This window comes from Gallinula chloropus (genome assembly GCF_964237585.1).
Source record: "Gallinula chloropus genome assembly, chromosome: 4".
NCBI classification, from domain to species: Eukaryota; Metazoa; Chordata; class Aves; order Gruiformes; family Rallidae; genus Gallinula; species Gallinula chloropus.
In genome coordinates, this window is record NC_140088.1 from 62,955,913 (window position 1) to 62,977,857 (window position 21,945).

The window sequence follows — 21,945 nt, forward strand, 5'->3', positions numbered from 1 at the left end:
GACAGCATAAAGTGTTTGGAAAGCTAACTATGACGCCAAATAAATAATTTTAGGGTAAAATATATTACAACTGCAACTGTTTGAAATGATGGATAACTTCCAATGTAAAAACAACTGCTAATAGAAAAAGCTGGTTTAAACCCTGTTCACTGAGTAGTGAATAATTTTAAGCATCTCTAACTAAATTCCACAATTAGTAGCTTCCCATGCATTTTGATAATCTTTTTCACTCTCTCCATAAAAACTAACCTTTACAAGACAAGAATACACTTCTCATTCAGTATGTCTATACCCTTGATTTTAGCTTTTCATTACTATAATAAAAATAGATAAAATAGATCAAACAAAAAGCCAATGAGCAATGAAATGGGGCAGGGAAAGAACAAAATAGCCATTAGAAAAAAATTTAGCTTTGTATGAGCAACAGGCTTGTTCTATCACAGCCTGCAACTGCAAACTTAGCAACATGTAAAATTTGCTGTGAAGCCATATGGGCACCAGACAGCTAGCCCCACAACTCAACACATACTCTTGTTTAAGAAATTTTAAAATTTTTAGCTCATTTGAAAGAAAAATCACTGATTTGATCCACAACAGGGAAAGAAGAAAACTGCCACTCATTGGGTACATCTAAACTGAAGTCACAACACTACAGCCACCATCAGTATAAGCTAAAAAGAAAATAAAAAATTATATTAAGTATTTGTCACATTGGAATTTTTCTTCCAAACTCTATAATAAATATAACATACTACCAGGGGAAAAAAGAAAATAACAAAATTATTTAACTTGCAAGAAAGCAAAACTTTAAGAAACATTTTCAGACCAGGTTTCACCTGCAGCACGTTTGCTGAACTAGAAACTGAATTGAGCCTGACACAGGGTATGAGACTAAACCAGGACAGAAACACAGAAAAGAACTCCAAAAATAAGGATAAAAACATTCAGCACACTTATAAGGAAACAGGACACACTAAGTAATTCAGATTTTGAGCTTTGAACACACTCCTGATGATGCAGAACAATTCCAAGCTTGACATAAACACTGGGAAGTAACTGAACTGCGCTTGTTTCATCCAGAGGTACAACCAAACTTGAGTGATCTGCAATACAAGTGTCTGTATTTAAACATTATAAGTAACATCATAAATATATATAATAATGTCTTAACTGCAACAATTTTATTTGTATTTATGAGTCAGAGCACTAAAATCCCACAGCATGCAGCAGTATGTACACAAACTGACAGTATGACTAGAAGTTATGAGATTCCTTTTCAATAGTACAGATTTGGGGTGAGAGGATTCTTATTATGTTTTCTATAGCAAGCTTTTGTTTCACTAAATGAATTAAAGAGCATACTGATCTTAAGTATGCTAAGGCAAAGTAAAAAAAAACCCAACTTATTGGGAATCCCATGTTTTAATAGATTTAAAATCTTGCTAAGAAAAACTCAAGTAGAAGCTTCAGTTTTAGCACTTTACTGTAGTGCAATTAGTGTTCATTATCCCACATAATTCATAAATACTTTCAATTATATAGGGTGGGATTCTACTGACCTCTAAGGAAATAGTTGTCAAAACAATTCTGGACAATAAAATTAATAGATCCTTTTTTAAACTAATAATTAACTTTGAGAAACAGAACATATAGTTTTAATTAACATTTAATCACAGAATATGTATCTTGAGCAACAGGAATTTTCTCCAAGTCACTGTGATGAACCAGACATGAGGAATATTCTCTGGATTTGTGTCTCAGAAATCTAACATTTCCTGTCAATCAGCGAGATCCATCCATGCGATGTAGCATGTCAACACTGTAACTGTTGTGACAACGGTTTAAGTAGCACTGCACCAGAAATTATTCAACAACTGCTGCTAGTTTCATTCATGACGTATTTCCCAGCGTCGCACTACTTCGGTGAAGCTTTGCTGTCACACGCACCATTACGAGACTTCCACAAGATGGTGCTGTCGTCCTATTTTAGAAAATACCACCTATTTTTCTGTTAATTGGGCTAGCATTTAGATGAAAACTCATTTCATGTGATTGTTAAGATTACGAACAGTATTTTGCAAGATCTATTTTCGATCAAGGAGCAAAACATGCTAACATTACCTAACCTTCCAATATTTTTTAAAAAAATAAATTTCTTAGCAACTGGTAAAGCAGTTCTATTACAAAAGTCCCCAAACCCTCAACTAAGTTTCAAGAACATAATGTTCTTCTGCTTTTATGTAAAATAAAGTCAATTTATATTCCACATGGTTATAGAAAAAAGTCATAATTATTGTTAACATACATAAATCACTTTTCACAGCGCAATGTCAAACAGCTGCTTTCCCCTCCATTTGCAAACTCTGCCAAAAAAGAAAAAATCCACTGATTTGTGATACCAAACTCTAAAACTCTTGTTAAGTGAAGCACGTGTTACAGCAAAAAGACCCCTTGGTATGACAGGCTACAAATTTACAAAGAGTAATAAATAACTTCTATCAAAACTCGCACATCTCTGGTTTGATTATATAATGTTTATGGAAGTCCAACATCTACTTACATCTCTAAAGACAAATTTTAATACAGCTTCAAATCATAAAAATGTTGTGTATTTTTGTACACTGGATGGTCTCCATCTGTGCTGCTGGTTTTAAAACGTGTTGGGTAAGAGCACTAAAACACTCAACACATCTCTTGCAGTCAAAGTCTGTGGACTTACTTGCACATTTTATTGTTTAGGATCAAACTGACCCTCACTTTGTCAGTGTTAATGGAAGACATAATGTGTTGGTACTCTCCAGCTCAGTGTGAAAATTTATATTTAAAATAAAACCCAGCAAAAAAACCTACATATTTGAAATTGTGTGTTTAAGTTTTCACTAAGACTTACTCAACAGTACAGATGGTAAGATGGTATGTAAGAAAGCCTCTTGGGTGTAATATGCAGGTCCCAGATGGAATGTTTCCAACAGGATGTAAACCACAGTCCTCAAGCCTGCACTTTAAAAAACATATTACTTAGCACACTGCTAACAAATGTCAACACAAAAATACACTCCTGTAATGACTTCACTTTACAAAAGTAGGATAGGAAGGTGGAAGCTATTTGAACAATTTTTAAAACCAAAAATTGGGGCCAGGGGAAGGAAATCAACACACAGATGCATTAAAAAATATTTATTCAAAGGAAAAAAAGCATTGTCAATCACTACAAAATTGATATATTAAGAATGTAACACTGTACAAACATACATATTAGTTCTAATATCCATAAACCTACAGAGACCAGGTCTGAAGATCTGTGCTTTCAGGTCTTCTCAGAGGTGCTGCTTGATGTTTTCAACAATTCTGAGGTCTCTTCAATTCTGAAAATAAATTTTGATTATGCATGCACATTTATTAAAATATATCAGATCAGAAACATTAAAATGTATCAGTCAGCAGAAATAACTGACTTGCCTTTATCTTTCTAATTAATTCAAAATATTAAGAAGCTTGAAACTTTAAGTTTCCTCCTCATGCCCTCTTCTGCAATAAACCTTAAGTATACATAAAGAAAGCAGTAATCCACACAGTAAAATTAAATCACAAAAAAGGCTACAGCTTTTTCAGGCAAGGTACTGGCAGAATAGAAACTGCTTACTAAAGAAACATTGTACAGCAATGCATCTCTCCAAGTGTAATTTTTTTTTTTTTTAAAAAAAGTTTCATTACAGATCTTAGGACTAGTATCAAATACACCTTAACAGTTATCACAATGCTTAGGCTGCAACTGGTTTTACTTTTCCTTAAATAATAAAAACCAGACAAAAATATTGTAGTTATCTTTCAGGAACAGAAGTTCCAAGTCCCAGGGAATTCCCATCAGAAGATAAATAATATTCCTATTCCTTGTCAACCAGATTCTAAACACACTTTAATCTCTCGTTAATACTATTAAGAATGTTTTCTATTGTTTTTTAGAAACCGAAACAGTGACTCATCCCACAAATACAGACCTGTAAGTGGATTTATTATCCAGTGGAGTCATAAGGAAATGCCACACCTGATGTAGAGACCTTTGAGGTTTGGAACACATATGCACATTCTCTATATGCCTTAGTCCAGTACAATTCCCTTCTGGGAAATGAATTCCTGCTGCCCTTTCCTATTACTTACATTTTACTTATCCTTTCCATTCTTTGTCTTGTTGTCTCCTGCAATTTAAAAGCAACAAAGTTAGTGAACTCTTCAAAGCTAACATTCTTCAGATGGACTTTCAACCTGAAAAATTCATAGAGAAAATGTGACTTTAAGCACTGTTTACATATCAAAAGGATTTTTATGAGACAGACCTGGATGTAGTTTTGCATAGTTCCCTTGTTTTTCACTACTAGTATATACAACTAAAACTAATGCTTACTTGTTCTCTTGACCTCAGAAAGGAAATCAACTAAGCATTTGCCAGTTTTACTTACCTTTGAAATGTCTGTCAGATCATGAGAATTAATGGTCACGGCTTTGGGAGATGGGTCAGTGGATAATAGTGAACTGGATCCAGACAGTTGATGAAGACTCTCTGGCATCTCCTCTTTCCTCGCCGCATCTATGGAGAAATATTTGGGTTTGCGTCACCTTTGCCTTTTTGCTCTCCTATTGCAAGGTCAGCTATCAAACAGCTTGATTTACAGTATGTAATAACAGAAGGGAATGAGTTGTTTAGAGAGTGGAAAAAGAAAAGCTACTGGTGAGGGTCCAAAATACCTTGTTTTAAGAAAATGAGAAAGCTAAGTGCAGAACAATCTGTGTATAACACAAACAAGAGAAAAATCCAGAAGGATTACTAGGAATGCTACCTTTACCCTGATTACAGAAAAATCATCATTAAAGAAAGTCTAATTATTGGGTCAAACATCTAATACTAATTTCAAATAGCTTATGTTATCTTAATTGTAAAGTGCCTGTTGAAACTTGCCCTTTAATTTATGCCAAGTAATTTTTCTAATAAGCAGCAGAAACGAACAAAATCATCAGCTTCTGCCTTAACTTAATATCAAGCTCTTGCTGTTTTCCTAGCTCTTCTCCTATTGGGGCAGGTTCAGCATCCATCCAGCAGAAACAGAATTTTCTTTTACACTGCAGAGGCTTCGATATTCTTTGCAATTTTAGAATACTATTGTCAGGGACAAGGGTTCAGTGTTGAGAAAAAAGTGTTCCCATACCCTTACTTTCATTAAAGCCACCATTTACACATCATACCTTAGGAATTTGTTTAGCTACATTATTCTGTATTTCAAAATCATATTAAATTGCTTTTAATAAATTAAAAATTGCTTATTCTGTACAGCTATAATTCCTGAAAAGCATTCTGAGTATCATACATCTCAGATATAGAGTGGTCATGTAACTTTTATGCCAAAAATTTCCAGAATCACATTCTAGGGAAAAAAAAAAAAAAACAGGATTAACAAATTAAGAAGCATTCTAGAAGTCTTTAAAAGAGAATTTTTATATCTTCAGACTTGGATAAGAAATTGTCTGGACAGTCCCACTCAAAGAGTTGCCATCAACAGCTCAATGTCCAAGTGGAGACCAGTGGAAGTGGTATTCATCAGGGGTCAGTGTAAAGTGAGCCCGTGCAAACTGCATGAAGTTCAACATGGCCAAGTGCGAGGTCCTGCACATGGGTCGGAGCAATCCCAAGCACAGCTGGGCAGAGAATGGGCTGACAGCTGCCCTGAGGAGAGGGAACTTGGGGGTGTTGGTGGCTGAAAAGATGAACGTAACCCAGCAATGTGTGCTTGCAGCCCAAAAAGCCATCCACATCCTGAGCTGTGTCAAAAGCAGCATGACTAGCAGGTTGAAGGAGATGATTCTCCCCCTCTACTCTGCTCTCATGAGACCCTACCTGGAGTACTGCATCCAGCTCCCAGGGCTCCAGCATACAAAGGACACGGAGCTGTCGGAGCAAGCCCAGAGTAGGGCCACAATGGTGATAAGAGAGCTGGAGCACCTTTGCTATGAAGACAGGCTGAGAGAGTTGGGCTTGTTCTGCTTGGAGAAGAGCAGGCTCCAAGGTGACCTTATAGCAGCCTTCCAATACCTGAAGTGGGCCTACAGGAAAGCTGGGGAGGGGCTCTTTACATGTAGCAATAGAACAAAGGGTAACAGCTTTAAACTGAAAGAGGGTAGGTTTATATTAGATATAAGGAAGACTTTATTATTATTTTGTATTTTTTTTTTTAACATTGAAGGTGGTGAGGCCCTGCCCAGAGCACCTGTGGCTGCCCCCTCCCTGGTAGTGTTCAAGGCCAGGTCAGATGGGGCTTTGGGCAGCCTGGTCCAGTGGAGGGTGCCCTAGATGGTCTTTGAGGTCACTTCCAGCTCAAACCAGTGTGTTATTCGAAGTTCTCAAGGGTTAGAAACATACCACTAAACTTAGGAACGGATATAAACTTGTTGCAAGCTTTCTAATGTCTGTTAAAAGAAGGCCCATTTTTGAGACTTCAGTACTTAAAATACCTCCAAAGCAACAAACAAACAAAACTAACAACCACAGAAACAAAACAATCCCAACACCCATAAAAATACAAAACTTTGAAATAACCAAGAAACTACCTTCCTAATTTCCATGGAAACTGGATTACTGCAATTCTGGTTTAATCTCAACACAATAGTCCAACACTGGACAAAAGCACCTGGTAAGTGAGAATAGGAACTGGAACATGCTCCTTAGTACTAGTGGTAGGAGTAACAGCTGCCATATAGGACACAGACGAAATTAACAAAGAGAATGATGCAAGGTAAGGGCTAAAGAACTATCACTGAGGGAGAAGACTTACTTATGGTCTATGGAATGCTTTTAATTTCTTTCCCACTTAAGACAGTTTCAGGTGCTTCTTTCACGTTATCAAAATTAAGTTGAAAATGGAAGAAAAAGGTTTTGTCTTACTCTTTAACATAAAAAGTTTAGCAAAAATGCTCATTAGACAGCTGCTAACAGCTTCAAAAGGGATGAAGCTGTTGAGAATGTTCAGCAGTGATTTAATAACACCACAGATTATGAATGAAAAAACCCAATTTGTTTTAAGCCCTGTTGTAACAGTAAAAACCAACATCATAAATGTGGCACTATTTTGATTATACAAACTCACAGCAGCAAATAAAATCCCTTTTGTGCTTGTGAATAGCTTATTTTTAAAACATTACAGAAGCTGCTTTCAAAAGTGCAGGTAAGATAACTTTTCCACAGCTTTAGCTACAGAAGCTTAAATACATTTACGTCTTTGAGATCATTAGTAGAGTTGTTACTATCAATTACTACACTATACATTTTCAATAATGCTTTAAAATCCATTTCAGTAAATAAAGCTTCTAAAGAAGAAAAATTACAAACATGAAATGACTAGCAGGTTAATTTCTAGTTTGCAGCATGCATTTAAATTCAGAGGTCACTAAACTGCAATTGTGTACTAAAAAAACAATCACTTCAAGCAAGAGCAGCAAGAAGTGTTTGGCATACGATGTTAATTAAAAACAGTAATACTCACCAGTAGAAACTGCAATCCTATTAGAAGTATATTCTTGATGTATATTGCTGAACTCCATAGGTAAGTCTCTCTGAAATACAAGTGTATTGCTTTTTTAGCCATACATTCTGTTTAAATCATTGTTTTACTGAACAAAATCGTATTTAAGTACTAGTTATGTATGCATTTGCTACACCATCCAGATACATTTGCACTTCACAAATGTCTTTACAGGACTAAAAAAAAAAAAAAAATCCATAATTTCCATACATACAACACATTAAAAAAAAAAACCAGCAAGTCAAGTTCATGGGGGCTTTTTTAATATCAATATTGCTGCTGGTAAACAGGTCAACATAAGGTCTAAATATAGTGCATATAAGGTCTAAGTAGAATGAACAATCAGACTGTTCTTGGCCTGTGCTAACAATTACATCTTGACATTGACTGCTGTTACCCTAGTAAAATAATTGTGTTTGCAAGTTTATATTCAGAAATGCAGCTCCTTGGTCCTAAAAAATTAGCCTACAGATCAACTGAGATTCATTCCATTTAAATGTTTAAAACTCAAGCTCAGAAATGCTACTACTGGGCTACTAAATCAAAAAGGGCTCTTTTAAGAACAGTTCTTGGTTTTACTCAATCTAGCTTAGAAAAGATTGCTTGCAAATAAGGAAAAATGTTAATACTAACAACAGGTGGCTTTGAGTGCAATTTCAAAATAAAAATCCAACACTCAAACATCTAGACTTCTTTCACCAATGAGTTATCATTATGAATTGAAATCTCAACCTTTGGTGAAGCATAGCACTTTATACACTGGAGTAACTATTATCAATTAACAAGGGAATATTATAGCAAATTATGTGAGTGAGGGAAGAAATAAGTTTTGTGTGAGAATCGGCTGGAAAACACTGTAATAATGGATACCTCTTACAAAAAAAAGAAAAAAAAAAAAAAAAAGAAAGAGGGCATTTGGCCTTACTACTTCTCTTCAATTCCTTCATTGAAATGGATTTGGTAGCTTTCAGACTTTCCCAAAGCTAAATGTGCAGCTGCTGCTACTTTGGCAGCAGTGGAAAACAGATCTTAGAGTGTTCCTGCTATTTTGGCTAGACGCCAACAGTTCCCTGAAAAATTAAAAAGAAAGGAGCAATTCTGAATTGCTTCTGTATCTGTGAAGCTCAGCTTGGATGGAATTTCATGAAACAAAGCAGCAGCAATTCTCTGACCCCAAAGGATTATTTCTTGGTAGTTTTCAAATGGCTAGTGCAAAAAAAATAGGATTTTGAAGACTTTTTATAAACATACATACACACTTACATAAAACCAGCTTATCTTGCTTTGAAAAAAGACAAGCAACAATGCCACATGCAAGCTGCATTCAAACTTGTTTCTGCAGATGACTCCTTTCAGTGACATACAGTATAGAAATTCAATTATCTTAAAGGACTTTTTTGAGTGTTATTAATGTTTTTTCCAAATCACTTCCCAATACTATCCCAAACCTTTGAACATCTGCAGTCACCACATTAGTGAAGAAATAATAAACCAAGTTTGCAAAAATAAAAGAACAAACCTAGACTGGAACACAAACTTTCCTGTGCTACTACCCTCACAAATGCAACAACTATCTCTTGAATGAACACACTTGATACAGCAGCAAAACTGTCATGGCTGTTCAGCTGAAGATCTCCTGAGACTGCTAGCAGAAGTAAATATTGTCACTGGTGGTTTAATTTGGACATATGTCCACTGATAATTAAATTACAAAATCCATAAGAAATTGATTTCAAATGGTAAATCGCTCGAACAATTACTGACCTGAAACTATGTTTTAAAAAACAGTGAATCTTTATCATAGGAGCTACAGCCTTTAGAAGCAACTCTGTGACCAGTCTGAACACTTCTCCATTTCCAGACTTTGCACAACTAGCCAAATTTCAAGGCACAGAGGAGAAAAAACAAATCAAAACAAAACCCATACACCACCCCACCGCATCTTGTATACAAGTATTAGTGACATTTTCAAATCTGCAGGGCCAGCAACATCCACAGAGCTCCTGGTTACAAGTGAATCCAACATTTTTGCAACTACAGAGAAAAATGCAACTCTGATCAAGTATTTTCCATAACTCTTTTCAACTTCTGGAAAGCATCTTACAGTATCTGAAGGATACACATGAGCAAATACACTTTGAAATTAAGCATGTGATCATAAAATTGATGCTATGGTTCACTACATCTCAAAATACTGACATGTGTACATATATGAAATTACATACAGTGCATACAAGGACCTTTCAACAGCATGAAAACACAACACAGAGTCATAATGTTACAAAATCCTTGACTTGCTCTGATAGATATGCCAGATGTAGCCAAAACTGTAGCACTTCCATACATTTAAAATGCAATTAACATCACAGACAAGAAATAGGAAGGGAGAAGGGGGGGCTGCAAAAAGGAGAAATACCCTTGATTAGGCTAGAAATTAAAAAAGACACCAACTAAGAATAGGATTAACAGAAGAATTAACCTTTTATTTTTCATTGAGCATGACAACTATTTTTGTCAATGTTTTTAAAAATTTAAAAAAAAACCCATAACATTATTCAAGTGTACCAACAGCAGCAACATTTGCAGGCCAGTAAACTCAGAATAATGCAAGTCAGAATAAGGAAATCTTTAAAGGTGTCACTAGTATGATGAAACTCAAACACATTAATATCAACCTTTCAAAAGACAACGCAATTGAGATCTGAAAAATCTTCCTTCTACAATATTGCTAGGAAATAAAAATACAAGCAGTCATTACCACTGAATATAGGTTTAGCTATACCTGCTATTCCTATAAGGAAACAAATTCCAACGGGAAAATCTGTTTCATAGAGCATAACAAAAATTAGAACTTAACAGTTAAAAAAAAAACCCACCATCTCCATAAACAGCATTTCCATTCAGATCATGCCTTTAAAAATAATGGAAAATCATCTACATCAGGAGGCAGGAAGAGCAGAAACAGACCAATAACATCACTTGTGGGCCATTTTTCTTACAGAAGAAAAACAAGTTAATATACCTTTTTGGTTTGCAACAACATTTCTGTTTCAAGCAGCAAAACTCGACTCAACAAGTTATTCCAATCCTTCTCATCTATGATCACCTTTCCTTTCAATTTCTCTTCTAAATCGTGTAGTTTCTCTTCCATCCAATCTAGCTTATGAAGCTTTTCCTGGCACTCAGCAAGCTGACTCTTTAGGAACTCAGTCTGAGAATTATCTTCTACAACCTGAAAAGATAAAGAGCCCATGTTTTCTAATTCCAAAACAGATATAATTCATCATTTGATCAATGAAATTAAGTGCAATCTTCCTCAAGTTCAGTAACCACGTGTTGCTACATTAGAAATTTTTCTTTCTTTCAGAATTGCCAGAAGATGCCCATTCACAGAGCTCAGCTTTCAAAAGGAACTTGTTGACAGAACTGGCTCTTGAAAAGACAGTACCAATTAACTTACTTTCAGCTTTTCCAATAAATTTATTATATATCTATTAGCTATAGTTTAAGAGTATCCAGCTATCTTGTTAAAACATTTATCCATTTAGAAAAACCATGTAAGGAAAGTTAAGAATACACATAGACAGCATCTTAAAAGAAATGTTCTTACTTGTTCACATTTAACTTCCACAACATCAGGATCTAGGAACGATTCTTCTGCATTACCTCCCTGTGCAGGAAGAGGCAGTGGTTGAAAGTCACCACTAACTTCATTTCCTGAGTGCCGTTCTACTTGAGGCTTCATTTCAGTATACTTCTTAAAAAAAAAAAAAAAAATTAAATTCACTAGTGCATTCATTACAAGAACATTTAAATTCATCAACTGATAGAAAAGATCTATCATTTTAGTATTTATTTAATCTGACAATCTTCTCCCAACTGCCTGCAAAACACAGAAACAAAGAGCAGGCAGCTTAATTAAAAAAAAAATAAAAAATCATCATACAGACATGAAAGAACTGCAAAACAAATATGCACCCACTTTATGATCTGTAGTGTGTACCTTGGCTCCCTTCCACAAACAGTAATGAAAGCATTTGTGTCTTCTCATTCTAAGGGCTCTGAGATTTCTAAGCATGGATTGAGAGGTATGAATCTCACTGTATGCAGTAACATAGAGGCAGTTCCAACATCAAAACCACCACTTAAACTTCCAGAGGAAAAAAAAAGGTTTCTCTCAGAAGATTAGAAGTCTCTCTTCTCCTTTAAGCACTGCCAGCAAAATAGCCATACTAGCTACACATTCCATTGCCTTTGAATCCTTGCCTCAAAATGAATCAAGAGACAAATTTTGCTTTTCCTTCAAGTGGCTCAAGTTCTATAATAACTACCAGTTACAAAGCAAAAAAAGCTATCCACAATTACTAGCTTTGTGCAGCAATTTAACATTTACAGTTTCCTAGATATTTTAGCGAAGCTGAAATTCTTCCAGGAAATTCTTAATATATTGTTATCCCCATTCAGTTCTACCATTCAGCAAACAGACAATCCATTCCTAATATTTTCTTTCTGAATTTTTCCTCCCTTCCAAAAGCAGTATTTTCCTTCTAAATTGAAATCACCAATGTTTAACGGACAGTCACAGTCCTAGGAGACGTGTACAATTCTATTTTGCACTCTTTTAGCAGAAAATAATATTACAGAGGCTGTGTCTTCCACAGGCATAATGCGTGAGATCAAATGTTACTCTTGCAAAGCTGAAGCCAAGAGGAACGTTACATTAAGAAATCTTTGCTTAACAGATTCAGGCAAAAAGTATTTTGAAAGCTACATTGAAAACACTGCCACCTTACACCAAACACACTTCAAGTCTCCAAACAGGATATACATTCTTATTCCAAATGCATCTTCACTGTCATGGCTCTTTCTCAAATTGATATAATTCAGATGGCAAACAAGTCCTGGATCATTACTATCACGGCTTTGAGATCAATTACTCAGCATAAAAGAGAAGCAGTGTCCTCTGAATTTCAGATATTACTTCAGTCAGTCGCATTTTGGGGCCTGGGGGTGGGAGGAAGCAAAACCGAAACAAAACAAAACCAGTCTGATCAAACATTAAAACCCAAATGAAAGCACATATTTCAGAAAGACCCTGAATTGTTACAAATTAGATTAACCTTTAGACATACAACATAAAACTATTTTCATACCTGTTTGTTATTCAGAGCGCTGCCGCTAGCATCAGCAAGGACATTATCACAATTTGACCATATTTCATATTTAAAAGACCTCACTTTTTTCCTTGTTTGGGATTTAACCTTCAAAGTGAAAAGGAAAAAATATATGGCTTCTAACACATGAATATCAGCGGGGCAGGGGGGCACGGATGGGGACAGGATGATACATCCCATTTTCTACCATCATTAGTGGGCAAGAATATGGCATGGCACACACAAATGTATTTAAAGTATGACCAAACTTATAGAGAAAACAGATCTGGAAGTGAATGCTGTATTCATTAATGCCTATGCATCAAAGCTGATCATAAAGAGGAAAGACAAACTTGCAGCAGTGTTGAAATACAAACATGAAGAAAAAAAATGTAGTTATGCCCCAAAAGGTGACAAATTAAGTATACAGAAGTCCTGACAACTGTTAAAATGAAACAAAATCCTGTAAAATATGAAGACTAAAAATTCCTTTTATTAAAACATATGCTGATACACAACATATACTGATAAAAATAATGCCACAATGAAAACCAAATATTATTAATAAATTAATCAGATTTGAGATGTATACCACTGAAACACAAATATAAGTGGTCATGTTTAAATTGTTACAAGAATTTCAATATATCAGACTGTTTTGCTTTGTTTTTAAATCTACCTGAAAAGTCTACGGAGTTAGCCAAACATTCGTTACATTGAGAAGTGTAAAAGAAAAGGTAACATTTCCTATGATACCAAGTACCACATCTTCAATGTAACATATTTTTGGGTTTTTTGTTTATACTATGAAGCATTGGCAGCTTGGTGCCTTATGTATACTTGAGAACACTCAAACATCTTACAATGCAATTTCATCTTAATTTCCCCGCTATTTGGACAATTAGTGATGCTACACCTTCACATAAACTTGCTTTTAAATGCAGTATCAAGTTTGTCAAAAGAAAGATCTCATAATAAAGTTACTATTTCATCAGTACCTTATTTGAGTTGCTTAACTCATGATGTTTTTTCACAACACAATTGATAATGTCACAAACAATCTGCATTTTTCTTTCTGCAAAGCCAAACTGAAGGAACTGCTGTTTTGTTAGAATTGGTTTATATTGAAATCGATCTCGAAGAAGCTGCAACAAAAAGAGAGATTACTTCAATTTTAAAATCACCACACAATTTGTTGCAGAAATGGCATGCTTAGGTTCTTATTTTTCTATCTACTATTTCACTCTGCACTTCAGCAGTTAAACATTTCTTATTTGATTTATATATTCTCAGCTGTTTCTTCTAACTAGACGTTTAATATACCTCTTCTAGAACCATTTCATTCACATCACTCTTGGAAAGTTTAATCCACAGTCTTAAGATTTGTGAAATAAATAATTGCAGACATTAATATTAAAAAAAATTGAGCCAGAACTTTCCAAAGTGAATGCACAATAAGAAATCGTATTCGTCTCAGCAAGTGAGTCAGAGGGCTAAGTAAAGCTCCCACAGACCCTCTTTGTAAAGGAGCCTCTGTCTTCCTCAGATGGAAAACTCGTCTGAATATGCTATAGTATCCATTAACATACATGCTGCCTTTTATAAAAGTGTGCTTATACATATCTATAAGGATAGTTTAAAATTATTTTCATTCAGTAAAAATAAACATAAATGTTACTGTTTCTGCAACTGTCTCAAAATTGAGATTTGTCTAACATCCATCCTTATTTTCATGAAAATATACAGACTTGCCTACTACTCATCTTAAAATCTAACAGAATTACAATTCACATTCATACACAAAAAAAAATCCACATTCTAGTAAAACTTACACTAGACATTTAATTTGTATGAGTCCATACTCATACTGTGTCTTTTCTCTGATGAACATGAAGACAGATACCTTATAAATAGCTTCAATAAAACGCAAGTCACTTTTTGCTGTGAGCTCCACATCACACTTCACCAAAAGTTCTGCTACATGAGTTGAAAAAGATGTAAAAGCGTAGCTGATGATAGGTAAAAATGCGGCTGGATCACCCTTTACTAACCTATTGAGAAACAAAAGTATTTTAAACAGCAGAAGGTAACAAAAACCTTTCATTACATGAATTCAAACATTTAACCTGAAAGGTCTTAACCTTTTTTCTTTGGTTTTGTTGGTTTTGGTGGGTTTTTTAATCTTTATACAATGACATTTCCAGAAAAATGTTTTGCTAGCATGTAAAAGAATTTATGAAGGTGAAAGATTAATCAGAGAAAAACAGAAGAAAGAAAAAAAAAAAAAAGTAATACACTTCGGGGTTATTCTAAAGATTGCTCGGAATAGCAAAGCCACATCCTTTTATCTTCCACTTCACATGTGTCAAACCCCAACTTCCCATAGATATATGCTCTGACTGACTACTCATCACTGGGTGCAAGGCTAACATTTATACACATCTTGTTTATGCAGCTTGTACTCAAGATTCAATACAATCATGTATTAGCATAAAATTATTTACACTGCTGCTTACACTGTATAATCCACATCTCTTGGATAATTTAACAAGCGAAGTCCTTGTTCTATTTTTCTTAAACTTCCTTTTAGGTCTCCTGTCGCCATTATTCCAAATTCTGTTCTTCTTTTGGATTATTAAATAAATGTAATATAGCACATTTCCTCCTTAAAAAAAAAGAAATTAAAAATAAGATTACATACACAAAAATTAAAAACCGCAATAGTTATGACTGAAATTCAAAGGGGTTTGCTACTCTTTTCTAGACACTATTGTTTCCAAAGTGTTACAACACAACACAGAGCTACCAATTATCTTCATTCACTCCAAATGGGATCAAGTAGTAGCAGCACAGCTGCAGAAATCAGTGCAAACTGTTGTCATTCACAACAGATGTCCCTCAACCCTGACGGAGTAGCAGTATTAAACACCAGCCATACAAGCTGGCAGCAAAGTCTTGTGGCTTGTTTTTTGTTTTTAAACTGTCTGGAAGCCGCAATGCTGATGTACTGACAGGCTGACTCCTGTTCTTACCTCTGCCATCACAGCGGTTCCAAAGAACGGTTATCAATACGGTGACAGTTTATTGCAAGTTTATTGGAACGATAACCAAGAGGTCTCTGTTTAACTTTGACATTGCATTAAAATTTTGCTTCGCTTCACAGAAGAAAGAGATTTATTTAAGAAACGCATGAAACCCAAAAAGTCCTTTCTACCTGCAGAACTATCCTGCGAGGAAACTGAAGACTACAAGAAAGGAGAGAGGAGAGAGAGATGTGAGGGAAGGAAAAAAAAAAAAAAAAAGAAAAAAAAAAAAAGAGAGACAACAAATGAGAACCAGTAAACCACAAAATCATCATCATCTAAGTAAGTTTCAAACCTATCTAAAGCATAAGAACTGGTTAGTAAATTCTCAAATGGAGACTGGGAAAAAAAAATACATACCATAACAGACCTAATACTAGCAGCACTTCCTGGGTGGCAGATAGCAAAAAGAAACATGTAGAACAGTACCTTTCAATATCAGTATTAATAATAAATAACCTCGTTCCTCACTCCATTGCTTCCAAATACATTTTTATTTAGAGATAGCCTACTAGTAACATTTACTGTATCTTGCAACCATTTGTTTACAAGCAACCAATAGTGGTTCTTCTCCAACATAAGTCTTTAAAAGCACAGGCAGGATGATAGCCTAGTTCATACCTTGGCACTCTGGACAGACTGACAGAACTTGAGAAAAATCTATTAGCAAACCACCAAACTCAGCTGGTTTTGAATGGACTAAAGAAAAAATAAGGCAAAAAAAATAAAATAGAGAAAGTTAGTTAAAGGTGCAGAAAAAGTTAGTTAAAAGTACAGTAAGTTGACTCTTTTTATAAAAGAGTTCTGCTTCTTCACAGAACTTGAGATCTGCTTGTAAGTGCCTTAATCCTATACAGCACTTCCCCCCCAAACCACAGTAAAAGCAACCATTTCAGCAACATAGCCTTAAAACGACACTTCACTGTTCAATTTTCTGCTAGAAAACGGGAGATAACTGCCTGACACTGCCTTCACTGAATTTCTTTTCTTTCCAAACACACTTTGAAGTCTACCAATCCAGGCAGTGAAAAGTCCTTGCCTGACAGCCTGTACATGACTAGATATTCTCAAAATACAGAATTTTACTAAACAGTGAGCTGGGTTTGTTCATTTTTTTCATTCTTGTGCCTCAATGGTGTTTAAATCAGCAACCTTCAAGAAGAGATCTTCACCTGTGTTCTGCCCTTGTTAAAGTATTTTCTTCCTATTTAATTACTAGGTCCTTCCTCTTTAATCATTAGGTTGTGCATTATCAGTCATGCTAAATATAAGTACGCAATACTCATTGTTAAAGGTGAGGCATAGCTTACCCTCAAGTATTTGCGAACTGAGGCAGTCTTCCTGCGTTACCTTGCAGAGTGATCCACCCTGTGTTTTTGCCAATTTACCAGATCTCAAGACAAGTCTCAAAGACTCTGACATAAAACTGAAGCTCTAATCTGCAATATAAATACTCACAGAAGACATTCTCATGGGAATTTGCCTAATCACATCTGTTTCACAAAAGTATCAGCAATCCTTTCTATACCAGACCCCTGAATGTAAAAACTGGCAACTACCATCGCTACAAAGTGATTAGCTCAACAGATCATAAAAAAATATTTAAGTTAGTAGAAAATAACATCTTGGGAAGGTGAACACTGTACAAAGTGGCACAGAGCTTTGGCCTGTAAAAATTCATGACAGAACATCAACTATCCTGAACAAAATCAGGTATAACAAAGTTTTAAGAGGTAGAAATGTGAATGGCTTAGAGAACAACTCTTAAAACCGAACACGTATTCGCAGAACTAATGAATGCAAAAAAGAACCCAAACAACACACACAAAACTCCATTCAATTACCGAGCATCTTAACACTGTAAACACTGCCTGTTAAGGGACTAACAAAAAAGACTTCCGATTTCTTCAAGCTGTATTTGCGGCCTTCGGTCACATGGGCGGGGCCTGCACAGAGATGCAAACAACGTCAGGGACAAGCACGGCACTACCGCGCCGTGTCAGCCATAGCAGGCACGCTTCAGGCACACAGGATACTCGCCAGCCAGGGAACCGCCCTAGGAGCTGCACGTCGTAGGCCGATTGTCCCGGGAGCTACCGAAACATCGCAGAATAACGGGCCCCGAGCCGCCCCAGCGCGCTGAGGAGAGCTCGCAAGAGCAGGGGCGGCTCTCCACCCGCCCCCACTTGTCGCCCCCGAGAGGGAGGGCCTTGGGACAAACCCCTGCCCTGGCGAGAGAGACGCCGACGCTCACCCGCGCCAGCCGCCACACGGGAACCCGCTCCCTTCTGGGCCGCCCGCCCCAGAACGGCGGGCGCCTCGCTGCCTCCCCCTCAGGCTTCCGCAGGCCCACAGAGAGCCCCGAGCGGCGACAAGCACAAACTGAATCTGCCGCCGCTGCACCGCCCAACGGCCGCTTCCGCTTCCCTCGCGTCCCTCCGCGGTGACGTCACTTCCAGCAACAACAGCAAACGTCAAACCTGCCAGGCAGGAGAGGGGACAGCAGTTCGCCTGCGTGCCGGAGGGGCCTTCCCGATCCCCACCGCTCCTTCCCGCTGCCGGGGGCTGCTCAGCCCCTATCTGCCCGGCGAGGCTCACGCACCGACTCAAGCCAAACTCGTCGCGGCGGCGGTTGGGACCCGAGCTCGCACAGGTACGAGCCCCTGCCTGGTTCCTTCGGCGGGGCGGGTGGGTGCGGACGGACGGACGGACAGGCGGTGCATCCAATCAAGAACCGGGGCCGTTGGGGCGGCCCAATGGCGTGTGAGAGCGGCGCCCGCGGGGCCAGGCGCGCTGGTGTCCGCCGGGCGGGGGGGGGAGGGGCGGCCGTGCCCCGGGCCGCCCCGGCTGAGGGCCTGGCACCCGTTGATGGGGGTCGTGCCTCTTGGTGAAGTGCGGGAGACGGGGCGAGTTGGGCAGCCGTCGAGCTCCTCGGGACCCGGGGCGGTGGGAGGGCAGCCGCGGCCCGTGGCGGAGGGGTCTCCCTGGGTTGCTCCGGTGAGCCGCGGTCGCCTGGGCGGGAGGGGCTGGCGGGGTCGTCGGAACCGCCCGCGTAACGGCCCACGCCCAGCTCGGAAAGGCTCGCACGGTGAGGCGAGCAGCAGGCCGCGGTTACGAATAGAGCTGTGGTGAACGGAGCTTCAGCTTTGATAACGTCGAAGGAAGGAACGTTTTCCTGCTGGAATGGCCGTGGGGTTCGGTTACCATAATGGGGAGGGGGTTTATATCCAGACTGCGTGTTGTGTTTTATTTAATAAAGTCAGTGCCGGCGCAGCATTAACCTGGTTTGTGCGTCGCTTTCAGTGGCCTAGCATCAACACCGCAAAATAGCTTATTGTGCAGTAGCAAGGTAATGCGAAGACAGGAGCGCCTGGACGCTGCACTCCATCACATGCTCTGACCCGGCTGGCCTGCGCGGAGCCTGGAGTTGGACTCAATGGGGCCCCTCCAACTCAGGAGACTCTGTGGTTATCTATGATTAAAAATGAAACCCAGCTCTGATAGGTATCCGAGCCAGAGGAGATCAGCAACTTATAAACAAACTTGATGTTATGCTTACTGTGATAGATACTACAGCTGAGCTATCAGGAGGCTTTAATTATAAAGTTACATAATTGAACATTCAGGAACATATATTTAAGTGGCTTATTGAATGCAGAGGTTGAAAATACACGTTCAAAATAACTTTAAAACATCATCCTGGACACCATTATTTAAAGGGCTTTGTAGTAACGAGATTACTCATCTAGTTTTACAAATGAGTTCTCAAAGCATTCATCCTGGATTACTACAAAGCTGGAAGTAATTGCGTGATTGGGAAAATAAGATGTGATTTAAGCCGCTGAGTAGCTACACATGTATTCAAGCTTCTGGGTTTCCAGCAGCTACTTCTAGAAAGGTTTAAATTGTGTCTCACACTGTTGTGTCTCTGAAATGTCTTTAGTTGGTACTTAAAATAGCAAATACATGATTTTTTTTAATTTCTTAAAAAAATACTTTAAAAATTATTTCTACAGTAGTATTTTCTGTAATTATGTGTGTACATTATAAGAAGGCTAGATTCTTGAAATGACAGTAGCTTTTTTCTGTCTTAGAGCCACTTTTATTGTGACCATGTTGTTGTTGATGCGTAGCGATTAGCTTATTTTTCTGGGAAAAAAACCCCTGTGAGCGCCAACAACAACTGCTGATAACTCGTTAGCTCAGTGTTCCTGCACAGTAAGTATTTTGTGAACAGGAACTTCTGGCTGAATATTGCAATAAAGATGTTAAAGGAACAACTAAAATGTGGGTGTTTCATTCAGGGCTAAGTAGGAAAACTCAGTCCTCTGTGACCACTACTGAATTCTTTACAAGTAATGCATGTAGAACAGAAGGATAATCTGATTTTGAAGAGGTTTGAAAGATACTCTAAAGTTAATGTATGTTTTTCTGTTAGCCTAAAGCTTACTTGACAGTTGACTGGGTACAGCACAGCCTTTCTATGAATTGTTTGTGATGCTGCTGCTGGTCTCTCTCATCTTTCTGGTGTATTATGGATATGAAACGTGTCACAATGCGATGCCTAATGATCTTCAGAGCCTTTATTTTAGCTGTGCCCAAATAATTAGTATTTTCAGAAGATTTTTAACAGTTAGGAGTTAACCAGTGTGTGTAGAAATATGGCTTTGTTGCAATTATATAAAATAATGTCAGAAAAGATGGCAAAAATACTAGCAAAATAAATTATTAATTGGTCTTTTAAAGTTACTTCAACAAACAGATTTGGGTGTATGACAGAACTTTTCTTTCTCTGTATTTGACATACACAGTTTATGTAGAATAGCTTTTCTCATTTCATCTTTTGTAAAATGTAAGGTTTAATATTGCAATGTTTGGTTGGGTTTTTTTTTTTTCTTGCTGATCTCTGTTGCTAGAGTGGTCAAGGACTTGAAATAATAATGAGGAATTAGAAGCCCTCACTCCTGGTTCTCTTTATCCCTGAAACTAGTATTTTGCTGTTTGTCTGTTTCATCATTTTGTTCAGAATCAGTGCTGTATTTTCAGGCACATATATATGTATATTTCAGTGTGCACATCATATTTGATTTACATCTATGCATGTATGTATACATTTACCTCTTTAAAAACCCTCATTTCTTTACATCATTAAATGGAAAGGTCATTATTATTCGGTCATTCAGATCATCCGATATCATCCGAGAGTGAACACAGCCTCTGAATCTGGCATCTGCGTATTTAAAAGTGTAATGCCTTGTTGGCAGCGTTCAGTTTACTCACAGGGCTAAGGTCAAGAACTGGTTGAAGCCTCCCAAGATATTTAGAGATACCTGTGAACTAGTACTGTATGTAAGCAATTAAGCTATTTTTATCTTAATCAGATCCTTTAGGGTGATGATAGTAGCCCTTTCTGAAGTGTTGTATTTGCTCAGAAATATCCCTTATCTGCTCTTTTCATCCCTTAGGGAAGTCTCCCCTCCTCCTTCCAGCCCTCGGCTGATACTGCTTACCCACACAAGCTGCTTTTTAGCTTGATTCTCCACGGTTTGCCCTGCCTGCTCTGCAGAGGCAAAAGCAGCAGCAGCTGGTGTTGGAGTGGCATGTGACTTGATGAGTTTATGCTCATAGACCCAAATGCCAATTCTTTGTCTTGTGAAGAAATATGTTTTCTTTACAGCGAGAAGTTTCATAAATTAACTGCAAACACCAGCATGGATTACCAAGACCCAGTTTCATCAGACCACTCGCCCTTGCATTGCCACTTTTTAAATGGCACACTGCAGTATAGCTTCCTCTCATGCAGCAATTTTACCACTAGCCCTAAAGACTTTTAAAAAGTTTGTGCTGGTTTCAGGAAAGTAAGAATACCATCCTTATGCACATGTTCTTGCAGCCAACTGTATATCCAGTTTATGGTGTGACTTGGGTTTTATGGCAGCTGATCATGGTTTAAACTGCCTCTGCATGATAGAAATGTTAAGCCAAATATATAAATGTACAAGAAATTAAAATTAAAATAATGATTAATTTATATAATATCTTGCTAAATTGAAACAGGTGACAACAGTTTCTTCAAAACTGTGGCCTTATCTGAAAATGAATTCTTGAACTTGCCCTGAATGGATGCTTATGTAGATAACT

At 37.6% G+C, this 21,945-nt stretch overlaps 1 protein-coding gene across 3 annotated transcripts; it reads right to left on the minus strand.

Annotated features, from left to right (window-relative positions):
* Positions 1–3,168: 3,168 nt before the first annotated feature.
* On the minus strand, positions 3,169–16,115 carry CEP44 (centrosomal protein 44). Of its 3 annotated transcripts, XM_084263814.1 has the most exons (11): positions 15,754–16,115; positions 15,238–15,386; positions 14,625–14,772; positions 13,720–13,866; positions 12,722–12,829; positions 11,179–11,325; positions 10,591–10,800; positions 7,530–7,599; positions 4,458–4,585; positions 4,159–4,196; positions 3,169–3,365 (listed from the first exon to the last, which is right to left on the minus strand). In XM_084263814.1, exons 2-11 carry the CDS (start codon positions 15,324–15,326, stop codon positions 3,308–3,310), a joined length of 1,143 nt encoding a protein of 380 aa, XP_084119940.1. In that variant the 5' UTR covers positions 15,327–15,386; positions 15,754–16,115; the 3' UTR covers positions 3,169–3,307. The 3 variants fall into 3 exon arrangements, with proteins under 3 accessions (XP_084119940.1, XP_084119941.1, XP_084119942.1); XM_084263815.1 differs by lacking the exon at positions 15,754–16,115 and having other exon boundaries at positions 14,625–14,767; positions 15,238–15,376; XM_084263816.1 differs by lacking the exons at positions 15,238–15,386; positions 15,754–16,115 and having other exon boundaries at positions 14,554–14,641.
* Positions 16,116–21,945: the final 5,830 nt, after the last annotated feature.

Coding starts and splice junctions, on each gene's coding strand:
- CEP44 (XM_084263814.1), bottom strand. CDS start 15,326: ATGGCGACAGGAGACCTAAAAGGAAGTTTAAGAAAAATAGAACAAGGA. Junction 11,326..12,721: donor GCGCTCTGAATAACAAACAG/GTATGAAAATAG, acceptor TTTTTTTTTAAG/AAGTATACTGAAATGAAGCC. Junction 7,600..10,590: donor TGTTGTTGCAAACCAAAAAG/GTATATTAACTT, acceptor CTTGTATTTCAG/AGAGACTTACCTATGGAGTT.